Source organism: Coregonus lavaretus, assembly GCF_964263955.1.
Source record: "Coregonus lavaretus genome assembly, chromosome: 19".
Taxonomy (NCBI): Eukaryota; Metazoa; Chordata; class Actinopteri; order Salmoniformes; family Salmonidae; genus Coregonus; species Coregonus lavaretus.
In genome coordinates this window covers 39,916,449-39,938,205 of record NC_140006.1, presented here as the reverse complement: position 1 = coordinate 39,938,205, position 21,757 = coordinate 39,916,449, and the positions used below count along the sequence as shown (strand labels likewise).

General features: G+C 43.9%; 1 protein-coding gene across 1 annotated transcript; it reads right to left on the bottom strand.

Annotated features, from left to right (window-relative positions):
• Positions 1-2,756: 2,756 nt before the first annotated feature.
• LOC311146490 (BMP/retinoic acid-inducible neural-specific protein 3-like) lies at positions 2,757-18,879 on the bottom strand (the record flags this gene model as incomplete). Its single annotated transcript, XM_084182995.1, has 7 exons — positions 2,757-3,918; positions 6,082-6,304; positions 7,500-7,736; positions 8,132-8,237; positions 9,894-10,141; positions 10,695-10,888; positions 18,626-18,879. The coding sequence occupies 7 exons, from the start codon at positions 18,877-18,879 to the stop codon at positions 2,757-2,759; spliced, it is 2,424 nt and encodes an 807-aa protein (XP_084039121.1).
• Positions 18,880-21,757: the final 2,878 nt, after the last annotated feature.

Below are 21,757 nucleotides of genomic sequence, written 5' to 3'. Positions count from 1 at the left end.
GTTTTGTGATGAAACAAATGTAGTTGAATTTATTCCGCCACTGTGTGACTGTTCTCTTTGTGTTGTCAGGGCCTTAGCGTATATCACGGTGGCGTATGAACTAACGGGTTATAGAGCAAACAACACAATTATCACAACATAGGTTGTATTATGGCTTTTTTACTGGCTTGGCTTGGCTTCCTCAGTGATATTACCCGCTGTCACGAATTCAGCCGAGGCTGCCCCTCCTCCTGGCTCGGGCAGGTTTCGGCGTTCGTCGTCACCGGCTTACTAGCCACTACCGCTCCATTTATCATCACTCCATTTGTCTTGTCTTGTCTTGTCTTGTCAATCACACACACCTGGTACTCATTCCCTCATTAGTCTGTGTATAAGTGTTCCCTCTGCCCCCTTGTCCTTTTGTGAGTGATTGTTCGTTGTGAGAGTGAGTAGCTCGGTTGAGCTACGCTTTACTTGTATGCAGCCAAGGTTGATTTTCCCTTGTGCTAGTTTCGTTCTGTCGCTATATGCGCTACATTATTGTACACTGAATAAACTCTTGATTTCGGTGTTTTACCTCCTGCGCCTGACTCCGTCATTCACACCTCATCACACCCACGCACCACTACTGCCCATTAGCTGTTGCCAAGGCATCAGCTACTCTTCCTGGGGGCCAAACAGGTTGTTACTGCTCTATTCCTGTAAGTGGATACATTTTGCTCACGTGTCCCGTTTTCACACTATTGTGAAACCTACCCTAATGGCTCTGATCATTTCTTTTTACGATGCCACTTCTTTCCAGCAAGGTTCCAGTGGTGGATAACTAACTACGTCAGCACAGTAGAGTTTGGCTCGGCTTCAACAGCAGTAGAGCTTGGCTCGGCTTCAACAACAGGAACTGCTGTTGTATGATGAATACCAAACACTCAAAGATTTCCCTTTAGACTGTCTCGATAGACTTCCAGCTCATTGTGTTCTTTCTGTGGATTGTCAGCCATTATTTTTGATGCCTCTCCTGAGAGACTCTCCATAAACTCTTGTCCTTCACCGCAGCCCGGCCTCCCCTCGGCAGCCCTCTTGTAAAACAGACACATTATATTATTAGTCTTACTCATGTTTCCTCCTAATCGCTCAGTGTGTGTGTGATCTCCTGCATCCTTCTCTCCTCTCTGCTAATCAGTCAGTCACTGTGTGTGTGTGTGTGTGTGTGTGTGTGTGTTTAAAAACTATACATTGGCAGATATAGGCCTACATGTTGTGCAATCGCACAATAAAATACCATGATTACAAACATTCTCAGTGGTCAACAACCTGGTGAGTAATGTATTGAAACACAAAACAGTGTAAAGATGAGTAATCAGGGACTTTACAACCGCACAATCAAGGACATTTTAAAGGGTTTGTTCGAGCACATTTGGCCCTTGTCACACTGGTGCGCTGAGGAGTTTACTTCAGTTGTCGATGAATGCTACACATGGGTGACATCGCTGTTTGTTTACTCAGCCTTGATTTTAATTACCTTACATTCCATTTAGATATGCAAATGGTACTAGGACCTTTTTAAAATATTAATTAGAAATCAAAATCTTACCTCACTGAAAAGGGTTCAGTCTATCGAATTTGGAAATCCAAATACTTCCAAATTAAACGACCGCATTAAAAAAATAAAAAAATACAAATACAAATAATTTAGCCCATAACCGAATTTGAGAACAAGGGGTATGTAATTTGGTAGTGCTTTCAAGTAAATTGCTTCTGTTTCTACCCACTTTCTCTTTCCCTTAAGTTAGCATTACAACAGAGGGAACAGATGGGATGAATAACCAGACAACCCTTCTTAATCCCAGGGGGAAATGTCTTACGAATGTAGATTAAGCGACGACTAGCGACTTCTGCAAGCGCTATCTAAGATGCAAGTCATACCCAAACAGTACCACTGTAGTCTAGAGACAACAGTCCTTTTGGGAGTTGGGGTCTAATTTCCCCCTTGGTCTTTGAGTCTTCAATCAACTGCCTCTTTGCTCTGTGAGATAACTCTCTGATAAAGGCCATTGATACCTAGCCTGTGTTTGATGCTATGCATGTCTCTCTGCCTCCCTCTCTCATCCATCACAGTAAGTGTGAATGGCAGCCAGACAGAGGGGGGGAGGCTACTACTCTCGCTCTCCTCACTATACCCTTGGTAATCTGTGACGAGGCCGGCTTCCTTCCCCGTTGGAGAATGGAGACACTGTGAGACACTGTGAGACACTGTGAGACACTGTGAGACACTGTGAGACACTGTGAGACACTGTGTTCTGCAGCTCCAGATGGGTAGTACTAACACAGCATTTGCAGCACCTCGCTCTCCTTCCCTCAGCAGATGAATTACATAGGCTTCAGTAGGGTGTGTGTTAGTATCAATCCAATAATCCACTGTAATAACATGGTGGTTATATACATTTGGAATAGATGCAGATTTGATGCTTGTATAAAGCAGATAAAATCCTCTCTATCCACTAATAAATTGCAGCATTTTCTGTAAAAAGGGGAAAAAGGATGCATTTTTCCAAATATTTCCAATACATTGTTTCCCAAAATTCATGAAAGTAAGTAAACCAAGGCAATATGATTCATTGGAGTGATAAAAACATCAAATTTAATGACACTTATATACAATTAAAGCCATGAACGGCAAACACCAACACAAACGGACCCGCGGACAAAAGATATAGGCTATGGGGCTGACATTGTATCTGATTGGGTTAATACAAAAAGAAACATCACATTGCCCATTATTAACTACATAGTTTGGTTGCCTCGTACTCCACAGAGTTTGGTTGTCTGGCACTGAAAGCCTGTAGAGAAGCCAGTATTCTGGTCACTTCTGAACTGGACAGTTTCAGTCTTTGACGGAGCAGACAGGAGAACAGGTCCATGGGCTGAGACCCTGGAGGGGAGAGGCGGTTGACCCTGTAGCGGACCTCTACCAGCTGCAGCAGGGCTGAGTCCTGGGATCCCTGGGTGTATGGGTAGTCCAGCTGCAGGATTAGGTCCTGGATTGCGTCTGGGTCAAAGTGCATGCTGTATCCAAACAGCTGCATGCTGTTAATCTTCATGTAGCCCATGTTCTGGGATGAATACGCCTCCACGGGTTCCACGGCGCCCTCTGGTGGTTCAAAGTACACTCTACTAGCGTTTCTGTGTCCCCCAACCTCCGACCCTGGCCCCAAATCCCTAATGCGGCTCCTCAGGTAGAAATGGACTGTCTCGAAAAAGCTCTTCCACCGGTTGCCCAGCGTCAAGGTCCAGTTGTAGCAGTCCAGGGGGATATCCAGCTTGGTCCTCTCCCAGTCGGGGTAGCCGTGCTGGCCGATGGGCATGGTCCAGCTCTCCGAGTGGCTGCCTCCGAACGGGTTGACGAACATGGACAGCACAGGCTCCATCGTGCTGTTCTTGGTCAGGCACACCTGGAGCGCCACCCCCAGGAGCATGTGCACGCGGTTGGACTTGTAGCGGTTGCTCTTCAGCGTCAGCAGCATCCTCTTCCGCCACGACGGGTCGAACCAGGCGTTGAGGCGCACGTCGCTGCTGACAAAGACGGCGTGCAGGGCGATGCGCGGGTCTTGGCGTTGGAGTAGGTAGCGCAGCTCCAGGTCCTGAAGGTCGCGGTCGCTCTCCAAACCCAGGTAGGGGTCCGTGGGGTCTGGCACGGCGGGCCGGCAGAGCCCCTGGCCCAGAAAGAAGCCCTGGTTGCAGCTGGAGCAGCGGGTGCGGTTCTCGGCGGAGCAAGAGGCGCAGCGGGGGCCGTCTCCCACGGAGCAGGGGACGGGGCCCTGGCAGGGAGGGTGGTGGTAGGGGCAGGAGCAGCTGCGGGTCTCCTCAGAGTACACGCCGATGTGGTCGTTCTCACTGCAGTACAGGAGGGACAGGATGTAGCTCAGCCAGTAGCGGAGGGGTCTGAGGACGGAGGACGGAACATACTGTAGGTGAACGTACATTTTTCATTTGTTTTTTTGTCTATGAAAATATGTGAAAAACATCTCATCAGACACAATAGGATTCATACTGCACATTCACAGCAACAATATCGGTCAATTAAGTAGGATAGGCAGAGCAGAAGCCCCATCTCCGCTCTTGTGGGCTCAGCTGCTGGAATGCAAGGCAAATCAGACCAAAATGAACATTTTAGTCTAGTTGTGAATTCCCCCTGAGTAGGCAGGTGGGTGCTGACTGAGAGAGCCAACCACACACACACACACACACACACACACACACACACACACACACACACACACACACACACACACACACACACACATACACACACATACACACACATACACACACACAGACTTTTTGTTCAATGTATGAATATGACATACTAACCACCCAGTACAATTAGAGAGCAAATAAACTATGCAAAAAAACATTTCATAGGATCACATGCAGAAAGAATTGACCAGTCTAATAATTAACCTCCATCAAATCCCCCTTTATGACCAGAAGGGTGTGATAAAGCAGTGTAATTGGATTGAGGTTTGAGGAAGCAGAGTGCTTGGCAGCAGTACTGAAGGATTGTGTAATGTAGTTAATTTCCTCCAAAGAATGGCCATCAATACAGAGATGTCATGCGAGAGGAATGCAGCACAGTGAAGTTATGTTAAAAGGAAAGCCGCTCTGGAAGACTGGAGTAACTAATAACAGGTACACCAGGTAACATTACGTAGGGCTTAACCGGGGGCTAGAGGACTTCTAGGGTCAGGTCAGGTCTCGGGGGTTCGGGTGGACCAGGTAACATTACGTAGGGCTTAACCGGAAGCTAGAGGACTTCTAGGGTCAGGTCAGGTCTCGGGGGTTCGGGTGGACCAGGTAACATTACGTAGGGCTTAACCGGAAGCTAGAGGACTTCTAGGGTCAGGTCAGGTCTCGGGGGTTCGGGTGGACCAGGTAACATTACGTAGGGCTTAACCGGAAGCTAGAGGACTTCTAGGGTCAGGTCAGGTCTCGGGGGTTCGGGTGGACCAGGTAACATTACTTAGGGCTTAACCGGAAGCTAGAGGACTTCTAGGGTCAGGTCAGGTCTCGGGGGTTCGGGTGGACCAGGTAACATTACTTAGGGCTTAACCGGAAGCTAGAGGACTTCTAGGGTCAGGTCAGGTCTCGGGGGTTCGGGTGGACCAGGTAACATTACGTAGGGCTTAACCGGGGGCTAGAGGACTTCTAGGGTCAGGTCAGGTCTCGGGGGTTCGGGTGGACCAGGTAACATTACGTAGGGCTTAACCGGAAGCTAGAGGACTTCTAGGGTCAGGTCAGGTCTCGGGGGTTCGGGTGGACCAGGTAATATTACTTAGGGCTTAACCGGAAGCTAGAGGACTTCTAGGGTCAGGTCAGGTCTCGGGGGTTCGGGTGGACCAGGTAACATTACGTAGGGCTTAACCGGAAGCTAGAGGACTTCTAGGGTCAGGTCAGGTCTCGGGGGTTCGGGTGGACCAGGTAACATTACTTAGGGCTTAACCGGGAGCTAGAGGACTTCTGGGTCAGGTCAGGTCTCGGGGGTTCGGGTGGACCAAGAGCCACATTAGTCACAGTGCATGAACCATTTATAGTCTACTTAGAAATAGTATACAGATACAGTACAAATGATAGCCTGGTCCCAGATCTGTTTGTACTATCTTGCCAGCCTGGTAAAACAGCACAAACGGATCTGGGTCCAGGCTATGCAAATTATAATTTGAATGTTCTTCAGACTGTAGTTTTGACTGTTAATGAAAGAGAGAGAGTAAAAGCGGTTACCATTATCATAAGATAAAGAGCAGCTAAACATTTGAATGCCAAAAAGTTTGTTCTTGATACTCTTTTCTGAGTGTGGACATGTGACACTATCTGAAGACTTATTGTGGCCTAGTGAGTAGGTACCACATCTTTTCCCAGGTGAGACTCAATTTCGTCCGTCAGCACCTCTTGTCTCATAAAACTTCTCCTCTTCTTTTGTTTTTTTTCAAAAGTGCCTTTCTTTAACGCACAGTGCATAAATATCATTTGCATAATTACAAGACAAGGACGTTTTTTAGGGGGGAAACCCTCGGGTTAATGAAAATATACCAAAAAAATACTCGATACCTCTCCCTGTGCAGCACTATTCTGGGCTGATGGCGGCATCTCTTAATGAGGCTGAAGAGCTTGTTAGCGGTGTGGCGCGCTTTGTCGAGGAGCAGGCCTCTCGTGGTCTCCAGCTGCCTGTAGCGCTGGAGCAGACCCCCATCCGTCCTCCACAAGTGCTCCACGACAGATTTGTTCACGGCGTAATGGGTTGGCAGCCTTCCAACGAAGCTTTGGAACTCCTCTAAAAAACAAAAACAAAAATAAAAAAACATGAATAAGTGAAGTTTGGTTCTGGCCGGGCGCCACGGGAGCCGTTGGGTAATAATTACAACATGTGAGAGCAGTGTGTCTGTTCTCATTGTTTTTGTCTGTCCCAGAAAAGTAAACAAACTACAGCACAACAACATGTTCAGAGCTACTGTTTCAGATTGCTCGTATTGTTTATTTCTTCTTAACTTGATGGATTGCAGAACTGTTGTTATTTTATTTAATATTTTTACCTTTATCTAACTAGGCAAGTCAGTTAAGAACAAATTCTTATTTATAATGACGGCCTACACCGGCCAAACCCGGACGACGCTGGGCCAATTGTGCACCACCCTATGGGACTCCCAATCACGGCCGGTTGTGATACAGCCTGGTTTCGAACCAGGGGGTCTGTAGTGACGCCTCAAGCACTGAGATGCAGTGCCTTAGACCGCTGCCCCACTCGGGAGTCCATTTCAAGAGGTTTCATATTTTATTAACCACCTGTCTGTAGTGTGCGCCATTGAATGGTTTAGTCACTAATTGGTCATTTATCAGATGGTGAGAGATGATGGTTGAAGTGGGTGCAAAAATACACTTCCAGCTGTCTATGCTATCGCAATAAGGTCATGTATATTGCCATGGTAACCTTTTACATCAAGATTTCTGGCAAAACAGGTAGCCTAGCGGTTAAGAGTGTTGGGCTAGTAACCAAAAGGATAGCTGGTTTGAAATCCCGAGCTGGCAAGTTGGAAAGAAATCTGCCCTTGAGCAAGGCAGTTACATCCAGGTGCTGTGGATGTTGATTAAGGCAGGCCCATTGCACCTTTCTGATTCAGAGGGGTTGAATGTGTTTCGTTGTGCAACTGACTATGTTTCCCCTATTTCAGAAGTGTTTCCAGGAAGTGAGAAATCCCACGAGACACTTCTGTTATGCGACTTCAGTAAGGTATTTAATCTAGTATGCACCCTTCGCCACAACCATATCTCTGGACAATGGTGCTTTTTATCATTCCGACACATATGAAAGCTTATTGAATGTGAGCCTGAATACCGTTACTTCCTGCATTCCACACTACATTGTAACAAGCTGGCTAAAGCAGAAATATCCAGGCACCCAGGCTACTCAATTGTCGCTCATCACCAAGGTCATTGAACTGTTGCACATTCAACTAAACTCCAGTAAACACCTGATTCCTCAAACTCCTGGTTGGCCAGTGTCCACGCCTCTCTGAAGCGGAGCAGGTTGTTCTCCAGGGCCTGGAGGTCCGTCTGTGGACAGTTGCACTGTGGGAAGTCCGGGCTGCACTGGCACCAGCAGTCGCTGGCCCTGCACACAAACTGGCCCTCCGAGTTGCAGCCGATGTAGCTGAGGGCTGCCTGGACGAAGCGGCTCCGCAGGTACGCTGGCAGAATGACCTGGAGTCCTGTGTAGGTCAGAGAGGCGTGGGTGAGTATTTTTGGGTGTATAAGTAGGCAAGGCAAACAGGCACTGCTGCTAAATTGCTTTTGAATATCCCACTTCTGACACCAATTACAAGTAAGTCATCCAGGGGTTTGATAAAGTTCCTCGCGGGTTAGCCTCGAGAACCAATTAGATTCCAGATAGGAACTACTGTCCCCTGTCTTTGCTGCTTTGCACCAGCTGTAGTGAGTTAATGCAAATGATTACCTCTACATTGTTGGGAATAAATGTATTAGTGTTAACCATGAAAGGCACACCTGGCTCTTTGATGTTCTTTCAGAGTGATACAACTGTTGATATTTTGGCTGCAAACTATGCTCATTGATGTTTTGTCTTTAGTTCTAGTTTCGGACATACCTTGTAACTGTATCTTGTTTTCTGGACTGTGGACCAGTACTGAGCTGACAGAGTCAAGGTTATCATAGTTACTGCATCCAAGGGGGCCTGTCCTGGTTTCAGTCACCTGGGGAGGTAGGGGAACAAATGAATGTTGAAAGTGAATTCATTTCCTGATGTGTTGTTTCATGCCTCGAACATTAGAGAAAGAACTAGGAAAATATTCTGTGGAACTTAATGAATAGTATGTGTGTTCTGGTAGGCTATCATAAAGGAAGAACATCAATCTTTGTTAGAGTGAAAAAGATCTTGCAATGTTAAATCTCTCATACTGACCATCAATCTTATTCTGGATATTGAATAATTGAAACAACAATGGAAATCAGTAAATTCATCTAAATGAAACGATAAGGGTTGGTTGAACTATTTTTTTGAAATAGCATACATTTAGTTGGCGAGTTACTGTGCAATGGTGGTGGAGAGTTCATAATTAATGGACTTTCATTCCTGCCCAGTCACCAATATTTCAGGGTGATCATGCGAATCAGTGTTTCTCAATTCGGGTCACTCACAACTGATTACAGTGTCTTACTTCAACCATTCTGTAGTGTGATAAACCATGATGTAGAGCAGGGATGGGCAACTCCAGTCTTCGGGGGCCTGATTGATGTCAACACTTTTGCCCCAGCCCCAACTAACACCCCTGACTCCAATAATCAACTAATCGTGATCTTCAATTTAGACTGTAATCAGTTTAATCAGCTGTGTTTGCTAGGGATGGGGAAAAAGGTGTGGCACCACTCTGGCCCCCGAGGACTGGAGTTGCCCATCCCTGACATAGATGAAGGGAATCCAGATAAATCATAATAAAACCTCTAGATTTATGCCTCAGTAACACTTCTCGCATATTTCATCCATATTCTCTACCATATGTGTTTTAACGAAGGATTATATGTAACTGGCAGTGCTTAACACCCCTCAACACCTATTCATAACCCCTTTCTTGACCAGTTGACGCTCGGCTCACTCCACAAAATGGCTGACAAACGTGGTTAGCTTGGACGGAAATGAATAGAAAGATAAGGGCCGATAAATCATCCTGATGGATAACTATAGGAAGGCCACTTCTCCTCATCAATATCAGGTATGCCTGTCACATTGAGAAATTAACTTATTTGAATATCAATTTTCAGATGACTGAATGGAGTATCGGGGGTACTGTAGTATGTGGGGCAACACTACAACACCACTAGCATGTCTCTTGATCATCACATACTAACAGCTGCTATTGGTGAGAGAGATCACCAATGGCCTAAATGCTTTTTCTGTTGATATTCTATACTGACAGAATCCTGTTCATCTGTCTGTATCGCTCTTGAACATATAATTAGAACACATGTGGGTACAGCCTGACGTAAATCACATGAACTTATTATGACTTGAAACATGTTCATTCTCAGCAGTTTTCATCTTGAGATAAAGGCACTCATATCTGATACACTGTGCAACAACGCTTACATACTGAACCGGCACAGCGAGACGATAAGGGACAATAATAATATGCTACACCGTGACTATTTGACATAAATAAAATGGCAACAGTAAATGTAGCCAGCAACCTATCCACTTGCCTCCCCCAACAGAAAAATCAAAAGAAAACATAACAAACATAGCAGCAGCCCTGGTTTAACACAGTTTGACCTCCTATAGTAACTATACTGTCATCTAACTTCCCCTCCGTGTGCCCAGAGGCAGAGAGAGGGCAGTCAGGGGATCTTCTTACCCTGATGGCGGTGGAGGCGATCTGGAGGTGGTGGAGCCGGCGCAGGGTGTTCTCCCTGTCGGTGAAGTAGGAGGCAGCCAGCTGGTGAAGGGCCTCCAGGGACACCGCCCCAGCCCCCGCTCCCGCCCCAGCCCCCGCTCCCGCCCCAGCCCCCGTACTGTTGTGTCTGCTGCCCTCAGCTCCAGCCCCTGGTTCCGGGCCGCTGCTCAGCTTCCGCTTATCCACAAATATCGTCAAGGACTCCTCCCCTGATTACAAAGCAACAGGAAATTAGGAAAGGGGAGACTATTAACTGAGCCAGAGACGCTAATCAATGGTGATCATCTCCCATCTCTCCTTTAGAGAGGTTCTGATTATTCATTGACTGTGTTGAAGAAAGACAATGAGCAGAACGTAATGTTTAATCTGACCCCAGTTCAACAACCATCCTGAACTGACTTCCCCGTTTTACTGTATGTATACACAGTAGCTTTTCAAGCACATAAGACACAGTACAATACATAAAATCCAAACTGTCATTTCCACGTTACATATGTTACTAAAAATCTACCGCTTATGCAGAAGTATCTGTTGTAGCTAAGTTACTGAATGTAATGTATGACTCAGACACTGGGAAACTGAGTCATACATTACATTCAGTAACAGTTTTTACAATAAAACAATAAAAAGTTATATGAAGTTCCCTCTAGAAAAACCCACTTCTAAGGAGTCTAAGGAGTCTAAGACCGTCTCCCTAGCAAACTATCCTGCTGTGATGCGGGTCAAGTAGGAACCAACGTTCGGAGCCTCTGTTTACTGTACCTCCCAGAGTGGCGGACAGCAGGAGGTGAGTCCCGTACTTCTTGATAATGGTCTCAGTGATCCTGCGGAGGGTGGGCCGCCGCCCCAGCTGCCTGACTGTGTGCATGAAGTCAGGGTCGAGGGGCGGAGCCAGGCGGCTGCCGCCTTCCCGCCATTCCACCGCCAGGCTGTTGACTTTCCATCTGCCGAACTCCCTGAAAAACAACGTCACGACAACACGTTTCATTGATTAGTTGATTGAGTTCTTGGTTCGTGGAAGGAGTTTTCAGTTTGTGAAATTGACACATTAAACTAAACAGTCTGTTTAGAACATTTATTTGAATGTAATTTATTTATTTATTTATTGTATAACGTGAAAGCGTACATTTAACACAGACAAACCCCAACGCAGACAGACACAACATTTACAGACAGACACAGGCAGAATCTCTCACACATAGCTAATACATCCAGACGGTAAGGAATTTCTCCCTGGAGGAGCTGTGAGCATCCTGCACAGATGTACTGCAGATATCTTCTCCTAAAGCCTTCTTGTGTTGGCACGCAACTTGAGGGAGGGCAAGGGAAAGTGTCGAATGACTTAAGGTTGGCTAGAATTTGCTCTGACAGATGTTGCCACTGGCTAATAAACAGTGGGTCACTCTGCCAACACTTAGAGTTGAAGTCGGAAGTTTACATACACCTTAGCCAAATACATTTTAACTCAGTTTTTCACAATTCCTGACATTTAATCCTAGTAAAGATTCCCTGTCTTAGGTCAGTTAGGATCACCACTTTATTTTAAGAATGTGAAATGTCAGAATAATAGTAGAGAGAATTATTTATTTCAGCTTTTATTTATTTTATCACATTCCAATTGTGTCAGAAGTTTACATACACTCAATTAGTATTTGGTAGCATTGCCTTTAAATTATTTAACTTGGGTCAAACGTTTCGGGTAGCCTTCCACAAGCTTCCCACAATAAGTTGGGTGAATTTTGGCCGATTCCTCCTGACAGAGCTGGTGTAACTGAGTCAGGTTTGTAGGCCTCCTTGCTTGCACAAGCTTTTTCAGTTCTGCCCACAAATGTTCTATAGGATTGAGGTCAGGGCTTTGTGATGGCCACTCCAATACCTTGACTTTGTTGTCCTTAAGCCATTTTGCCACAACCTTGGAAGTATGCTTGGGGTCATTGTCCATTTGGAAGACCCATTTGCGACCAAGTTTAACTTCCTGACTGATGTCTTGAGATGTTGCTTCAATATATCCACATAATTTCCCTTCCTCATAATGCCATCTATTTTGTGAAGTGCACCAGTCCCTCCTGCAGCAAAGCACCCCCACAGCATGATGCTGCCACCCCCGTGTTTCACGGTTGGGATGGTGTTCTTCGGCTTGCAAGCAACCCCCTTTTTCCTCCAAACATAACGATGGTCATTATGGCCAAACAGTTCTATTTTTGTTTCATCAGACCAGAGGACATTTCTCCAAAATGTACGATCTTTGTCCCCATGTGCAGTTGCAAACAGTAGTCTGGCTTTTTTATGGCGGTTTTGGAGCAGTGGCTTCTTCCTTGCTGAGGTGCCTTTCAGGTTATGTCGATATAGAACTCGTTTTACTGTGAATATAGATACTTTTGTATCTGTTTCCTCCAGGATCTTCACAAGGTCCTTTGCTGTTGTTCTGGGATTGATTAGCACTTTTTGCACCAAAGTACGTTCATCTCTAGGAGACAGAACGCATCTCCTTCCTGAGCGGTATGACGGCTGCGTGGTCCCATGGTGTTTATACTTGCGTACTATTGTTTGTACAGATAAACGTGGTACCTTCAGGCGTTTGGAAATTGCTCCCAAGGATGAACCAGACTTGTGGAGGTCTACAATCTTTTTTCTGAGGTCTTGGCTGATTTCTTTTGATTTTCCCATGTCAAGCAAAAAGGCACTGAGTTTGAAGGTAGGCCTTGAAAACATCCACAGGTACACCTCCAATTGACTCAAATTATGTCAATTAGCCTATCAGAAGCTTCTAAAGCCATGACATCATTTTCTGGAATTTTCCAAGCTGTTTAAAGGCACAGTCAACTTAGTGTATGTAAACTTCTGACCCAATGGAATTGTGATACAGTGAATTATTGTCACGACTTCCGCCGAAGTTGGTGCCTCTCCTTGTTCGGGCGGTGTTCGGAGGTCGTCGTCACCGGCTTTCTAGCTGCCACCGATCTACGTTTCTTTTTCCATTTGTTTTGTCTTTATTGTACACACCTGGTTCCCATGACATTATATTATTATATTAGGGCGGCAGGTAGCTTAGTGGTTAAGAGCGTTGTGCCAGTAACCGAAAAGTCGCTGGTTCTAATCCCCGAGCCGACTAGGTGAAAAATCTGTTGATGTGCCCTTAAGCAAGGCACTTAACCCTAATTGCTCCTGTAAGTCGCTCTGGATGAGAGCGTCTGCTAAAAATGTAAAAGTATTTCCCTATTTAACCCTCTGGTTCCCACATGGTTTTGTGCGTGTTTGATCTTTGTTTTGTGTCTAAGACTTATGTGAGCTGGAGTGTTTTCCCTGCGTGGAAATTAGTGTTGTTTATTTTTCGAGTAAAGTACGTCGTTTACTCAGTTCTGTGTCCTGCGCCTGACTCCGTCCTACCGCTGCACATTGACACTTGACAATTATAAGTCAAATAATCCGTCTGTAAACAATTGTTGGAAAAATTACTTGTGTCATGCACAAAGTAGATGTCCTAACAAGACATTTGTGGAGTGGTTGAAAAACGAGTTTTAATGACTCCAACCTAAGTGTATGTAAACTTCCGACTTCAGCTGTATGTTCACAGGTCTGTGAGACTGTACGACAGGGTTCTTCAATTCCGGTCCTGGAGGGCCGAAACACCTCTGTTTTTCATCCTCTCCTTCTAATCAGGGGCTAATTCAGACCTGGGACACCAGGTGAGTGCAATTAACTACCAGGTAGAAATAAAAAACAGAAGTGTTTCGGCCCTCCAGGACCGGAATTGAAGAACCCTGCTGTACGACCTTGTCTTGCAATTGTCTTTGTTGGTGCTCTGTTGCCTTGTTTGTAGCTTCAATCTTGCTGTTGCGATGGAAGGAAACCTCAGTTGCACAATGTCTTTGCTTAGGTAACCACAGTAACATATTGCTACTGTAGCATGATAGTCCTTATGACAGAGTCCAATGCAGCACTAGGCATAATAAGTGCTATAAATTGTCAATGTGACCATGAAACTACTGACCATATTTGCCAGAGGGCCCATAAACCAGTGCAACGTCCCTATAAGTACACTCTTAGAAAAAAAGGTGCTATCTAGAACCTAAAATGGTTCTTCAGCTGAATCCATAGGAGAACCCTTTGAAGAACCTTTTTTGGTTCCAGGTAGAACCCTTTTGAGTTCCATGTAGAACCCTTTACACAGAGGGTTTTACATAGAACCCAAAAGAGTTCTACCTCTAACCTAAAAGGGTTCTATTTGGAACCAAAAAGGGTTCTGCTATGGGGACAGCCGAATATCCCTTTTGGAACCCTTTTTTCTAAGAGTGTACAGGTAACCATGAATCACAGCTAATCCTGAACCAGATCTGAGTGACCGTGAATCATCCTATGACCATGAGCCATTTAGAACGCAATTAGAACCTCTGCATTGGAGCCTTTCAGGAAACCATAGAAATGCTTTAACTACGAGCACTTGAGGCATCCATAGCTGAGTGGTGCAGTGGTCTAAGGCACTGCATCGCAGTGCTAACTGTGCCACTAGAGATCCTGGTTCGTATCCAGGCTCTGTCGCAGCCGGCCGCGACCGGGAGACTCATGGGCGGCGCACAATTGGCCCAGTGTCGTCCAGGGTAGGGGAGGGAATGGCCGGCAGGGATGTAGCTCAGTTGATAGAGCATGGCGTTTGCAACGCCAGGGTTGTGGGTTCGTTTCCCACGGGCGGCCAGTATAAAAAAATATGTATTCACTAACTGTAAGTCGCTCTGGATAAGAGTGTCTGCTAAATGACTAAAATGTAATGTAAATGTAACCAAATATGTTCATAATTTTATCTCACAAAGCCCTTGTGAGTCACCATTAGCCTACTGTTTGTGGCGACCATTAACCGCTTCGTACACAGTGTACTGACACGTCACATCGAGCTCAAGTGTTGCGTACACAGTCACGTCCCATCTGGGGACCTGCAAGTGATAGCATTCTAAGACGCAATTCTCTCTCCAGTCTCTACAGTCAAGAGTCGTACCACTCCAGTATTACAGACACTGCCTCCCTGTCTGTTCTCGTGGGAGGCAATCAAATCACTGCCATGAGAAACGATTGGCAGATAAATAATTGAGGAATCAGGCCAGTGTAGAGGGTGTAATTACAGCCAATCATCCTAACGAGAGACAGGCTGCAGTGCCTCTCCGGGTGTCACCTGATGGCCTCTATAGATCACACCCCGGCGTTAGCCTGCAGGCTTATTCACCAGTGAGCACTTATGGATGGGAAGCAGGCATGCTACGCTAACTCTACACTGGTGGATAATAGTCTGACAGCTTCCTGTTCAAGACCCGGGGCCATGTGTAATCAAACACACGGAGAAACGGGGAATGCCCCCCCCCCGGGGACAATGGAGAATGGGTCGAGAGGAAAGACGGACGCCAGCGGTCTGTCAGTCTAATCACTTGTAACTGTAGGGGATCCGATGTTAATCCACATGGTTACGTCGCTGTGACTTTATTCCAATCCAAACAGAGGACGTTTCAAAGTGGGGGCTTCATATAATTTGAATGGACACCCCATGCTGCTTTTGCTCCCTCCTAGAGAGAGAATTCAAATCAGTAGAAGCTGTTCAGAGAGATATATTTTTCCATGAATAAAGCATGTATGACTAGGGATGGGACTCCGAGAAGACTTCAGCGTTCTCCTAGCCATTAGAAATCCTCCTTTATCTGGCGTACCACAAGGGGGAGAACAAGTATTGAGTCACAGTGGACCAGCAGGACCATATTTAGGAATGTTGTTATATTGTGGCACAAGGCCAGCATCCATCCTATACTTTCAACGGTTCATTGGAAGTTTGAGCAGCATACTTCACTTTCAAAAGAACTCCCACTTCACCTTCCATTTATTCCAAACCATTTAACAATGTTTCAGGCAATACACTGCAATTTCTAACGCAGTCTGTCTATATCCTCTATTAAACAGGGCATTAACCAGGGTGGAGAGTGAACTCCACCAATGTCACGAGCACATGACCTTTCAATTCACACCAGTTCTGAAAACAACATCAATGCGAATTGTGGTGGACATCCAGTGTACAACACATAAATCTCCGCTGTTGAAAACTAAATGTTAGTCTAAAACAAATGTGAGATAATGTCTAGATGCTTTTTATAGTGGAGATCAAGTTTTTTTAACGTCATAGATTTAGCTGAAATGCGGTTTTAACCAATCAGCATTCAGGATTAGACCCACCAGTTGTATAATTACTTACAACGTCTGTGTTGACTTCTGTGTTGACGCCACAAGCTTTCATGGATTTGCGTGTATGCTATTTAGACACTGTGCATATGTCAGTCAGTGAATACAATAAAAGGACTGAACTGAATTATAGCATATACACTACCGGTCAAAAGTTTTAGAACACCTACTCATTCAAGGGTTTTTCTTTATTTTTCCTATTTTCTACATTGTAGAATAATAGTGAAGACATCAAAACAATGAAATAACACAAATGGAATCATGTAGTAACCAAAAAAGTGTTAAACAAATTAAAATATATTTTATATTTGAGATTCTTCAAATAGCCAGCCTTTGCCTTGATGACAGCTTTGCACACTCTTGGCATTCTCTCAACCAGCTTCACCTGGAATGCTATTCCAACAGTCTTGAAGGAGTTCCCACATATGCTGAGTACTTGTTGGCTGCTTTTCCTTCACTCTGCGGTCCGACTCATCCCAAACCATCTCAATTGGGTTGAGGTCGGGGATTGTGGAGGTCTGGTCATCTGATGCAGCACTCCATCACTCTCCTTCTTGGTAAAATAACCCTTACACAGCCTGGAGGTGTGTTGGGTCATTGTCCTGTTGAAAACTAAGCCCAAACCAGATGGGATGGCGTATCGCTGCAGAATACTGTGGTAGCCACGCTGGTTAAGTGTGCCATTGGTTAAGTGTGTCGATTGTTCGTGTTTCTTGGCCCAAGCAAGTCTCTTTTTCTTATTGGTGTCCTTTAGTAGTGGTTTCTTTGCAGCAATTCAACCATGAAGGCCTGATTCACACAGTCTCCTCTGAACAGTTGATGTTGAGATGTGTCTGTTACTTGAACTCTGTGAAGCATTTATTTGGGCTACAATTTCTGAGGCTGGTAACTCTAATGAACTTATCCTCTGCAGCTGAGGTAACTCTGGGTCTTCCATTCCTGTGGCGGTCCTCATGAGAGCCAGTTTCATCATAGCGCTTGATGGTTTTTGCGACTGCACTTAAAGAAACTTTCAAAGTTCTTGAAATGTTCCGTATTGACTGACCTTCACGTCTTAAGGTAATGTTGGACTGTCGTTTCTCTTTGCTTATTTGAGCCGTCCTTGCCATAATATGGACTTGGTCTTTTACCAAATAGAAATTCCACAAATTAACTTTTAAGAAGGCACACCTGTTAATTGAAATGCATTCCAGGTGACTACCTCATGAAGCTGGTTGAGAGAATGCCAAGCGTGTGCAAAGCTGTCATCATGGCAAAGGGTGGCTATTTGAAGAATCTCAAATATAAAATATATTTTGATTTGTTTAACACTTTTTTGGTTCCTACATGAATCCATATGTGTTATTTCATAGTTTTGATGTCTTCACTATTATTCTACATTCTACATATTATTTTACATTGTATGAGTAGGTGTTCTAAAACTTTTGACTGGTAGTGTATACGAGTGTCCTTTAAAAAAACAGTCACAACGACAGTGCTCTATGTAAAAGCACTGCTTCAAAAGAATCATATGCCGAGAGTTGATAATGACATGCTATAGGAGTGACGTGTTGTTCAGAGAGGGAGATGTGCCACAGAATAGCCTCACTTGCTTGCGAGTAGGGTTGCAAAGGGAGGGTATATTACTGGAAACTTTCTAAGTTTACCAGTAAACTACCAGACTTTTGGTAGCTTTTAAGGTTTTTTGGAATTTTATAAGATGACATCTAGTAACCTTTTTGGGTACTTCAGATTATCACATGTGTCTCTAATTATTTCTGGCAATTATGTGTGGCCTTATCACATCTAAAATATACACAAGAAGTAAAATAAGATGATTTGAAAATAAAAAATTAATGACAAATCTGTAAAACATTATCCTAAATATAAACCATCAAATTAGTGATTGCCATTGGTGTTTAAAATGAGGGTTTGAGCATGAAATATCCTTTATATTTTTCACAATTGTGTTTATTTTAAAGTCAACATGTCTTTGTTGTAAATGTTTCCAAACTGGTGGCAGTTGTGAAAAAAGTCAATAGATGGACGAGTTGCAGAGTTAATTGAAAATAATACCTATGTTGATTAGATGGTTTTTTCATTAATTAGGCTATTTTCTCTTTAACCATATGGTCTATCCACTAGAAACTAATGGACAATATGTACACAGATATAACAAATGAATACTATATGAATAATTTATTTAAAAGTTATTGAAGTATAAATTACAATCGATTAGCTGTTAATTAAAACAATTGCAGAAAATTTGGTAAATTACTGGTAGCTTTGCAACCCTACTTGTGAGGCTGTCTCTACTTGTGAGGCCGTTTCTCGAGAGAGATGGGGGGAGTGGGAGAGAAGAGAAAGAGATTGACAGAGGGTGAGAAGAGAGAGAGAGAGAGAGAGAGAGAGAGAGAGAGAGAGAGAGAGAGAGAGAGAGAGAGAGAGAGAGAGAGAGAGAGAGAGAGAGAGAGAGAGAGAGAGAGAGAGAGAGAGATCACCTGAAGATCTTGTATCTTGTAGTGTAGCCCTGCTGGTGTCTCTCCACCGACTCAGTGAACTCCAAAGAGTGGTGGAAGGGCCCTTTGTCCGACAGCAGCCAGCCCATGGGCCTAGCGGTACAGCTGTCATCACTGGGTCTGACCGCGGCAGCAGCAACCCCTGTCCCCGTCCAGCAGCAGAACAGGCTCAGAGCGAGCCCCTCCCATAGGAGCAGCACAGACACTCGTCTAAGAGCGATACCCTGGCAGCTCATGCTTCACCCAACGACTCCTCATCCTCTCCGGACTTTGCCTGTGTCCCGGGGTGACAAACCATATGGGGGAATTTGCGAATCAGGGAAAGTTGCTTTTATTGCAAAATGTGATACGCCTACCTACCCCATGAGCAAAATATGTTTAAAAAACGTATTTTTGGTTGAAAAGACGTAACAAATATGTGTTGTTAACCAACATTGCTCATTGGGTAAGTACTATACCGTATATAATAATACTACACTGAGATGTTTTATATATTAAAAGAAAACATAGAAAAGGAGAGCTGTAATTAAAGTCAATATAACAAATGTAATAAATAAGTAGGCTGCATAAATAAACGTTACAATTCCTATGCAAGTTGTTGTGCATTTTCAAGTCATATTAACAGGCGCATGCGACATTTGAATACATAGTCAAACATTATGCCTGGGTCCTTACCGGATTTTTTAAATAGTATGAAGACCAATTATGTCTGATGCTTCAGTGAGATCCTGCGGTTGCCCTAATAAAAGTATGTATTTTCATGCTCTTTGGTCATAATATGAAATCAATTCATGAAATTCCCGTGTAAAAAGTGATGCAAGGCTTAAATGTATATATATAAAAAACGTTTATTTTCCTCACAAAAGTTCTTGTTCACAGGAAAATATGCATTATGAAGAGACCCCCCTGTACATTCCGGAGCATAGAAATCCAAACATTATTTGGAAGACTCCTCTGTAGATTGCAGGTGGATCTGACATTTGCCCGGCGCAACAACTTCAGCTCCAAAACAGACGGGAAGAACTCTGGGCGTAAAAATAGCGATCAATAATTCCCAAGTTGAACATGCGTTTATTCAACTTCCTTATTTTAATTGAAGACTTGCTGACTTCATTTGCAACCCCTTAAATTCCTGCTTCGGGTGCACAAGTAGCCTAATCATTCGTTCTCGGAGTTAATTGTCGTCCGCTCAGGCAGTTGCAGCCTCCCAGTTCCAGTATCAGTTGTACGTTTGAATGAGAGATGGGGTGGAATGGAATGGAGGGCGGAAGCAGATGTTTTTTAGTGCAGACATAAGGCACAATGCACGTTGATGTATTTAATTTGGAATTTGATGGTTGTAAGTGCAACTGTTCTAACAACCACTGTTCAACCGTTAATTAAAAAAAAGTGTAACTGCGTGGCAGGTAGCCTAGTGGTTAAGCGCGTTGGGCCAGTCACCGAAAGGTCGTTGGTTCGAATCCCCGAGCCGACTGGAGATACATCTGTCGATGTGCCCTTGAGCAAGTCACTTAATTCCTCCTGTAAATCGCTCTGGATAAGAGTGTCTGCTAAAATGAAGATTGTGATGGGTATAACAACTACACTGTAATTCAGCGAATTCTGTAGGTGTTCAATATCCTGCACATACAGACCAGAAGCTATAAATGTGTCATCGAACCTTTCGTGAATATTTTGAATAGATGGTAAATGATTTCTATAGAAGCAATACATCTAGATCTTTTCAACAGATATTAGTGTAATATACTTGAATATAATTTATGAGAAATGGGCAGGTATTTATTGATATCTTCCAACTAGTATGGTAGGCAGTCTACCAAAACCAAAACAATAACTAGCCTACTATGACAACAGACTCGGTTGTAGGATCTGATTGGCACCACACTGCATAGTTCAAATGAGTTTTTGCCCAGAACTCCTTTCATTAATAATGCAATTGACATGACATTTCAGTGATGGTGGAGACAGGTGTGGAGCAGATGTATGATTTTGATATTTTCTCATGACATCATCACAGCTAGCTGACGCGCCTGTCGGTCGACACCTCTCACAAGATATAGAAGCTGGAGTGACAGTAGTTGAAAGTGGATCCTCTGGGACTGAGGATTATGGAGGGGTGGGCGGGTGACATGAGCAGGTGATGGATCGCTAATTAGACTGTTTCAACTTAGAGGGAGCAAAATAATGAAAAGCTAAATGCCTGAACATGAGTAGTTTGATGCAAAGATTGTCTGTTGTATTGACAAGATATTCGAGTGACCGCTCTAACAATGGAAAAACATGTCCTTAAAGATGGAAGGCAGGCGGGAGGAGGTGAGATCAGGACTATTCTAGCAAATGATGGGGATGTAGCGCAGTTGGTAGAGCATGGCGTTTATTTTTATTTTATATATATATATTTTTTTAATGTTAATTTGTTTGGGGTGGGGGATGGATCAGCTTAATATTGCATATAGATTGTATCTTCTATCAATGTAATTGTCTGCATCACTTCCAAACCCCCATGTTTTTTATATATATACTCCCCTTTATTACTTTTCAACCCCGCCATCCTTTCCCTACTTGGAGTAAATTAGTGAACAACAATGCCCAGGCCTCTACTTCCGGTCTATACTTACTATCTACACCTTATGGACACAGTTAATTTTACAATAATTTTATTATATATATATATATATATATATATATATATATATATATATATATATATATATATATATATATATATATATATATATATTATTTTTGCTCCTGAACTTCTTCTACTCTCAACCTCTCTGATCAACCTCTCGCCAGGGTTGTGGGTTCATTTCCCACGGGGGGCCAGTGTGAAAAAAAAACACAAAAAAAGAACTATGTATGCACTCACTAACTGTAAGTCGCTCTGGATAAGAGCGTCTGCTAAATGACGAAAAAAAATTTTTTAGCAGCAGATACGAAGACATGTCTTTATATCTGTGCCAATTGGCTGATTGCTTCCAACTCTTAGGAGACCCCACCCAGTTGACTGCTTTAAAATGGTGGAAGCACACAAAAAAAAAAAATGTATGCACGCATGACTGTAAGTCGCTTTGGATAAAAGCGTCTGCTAAATGGCATATTATATTATTATAT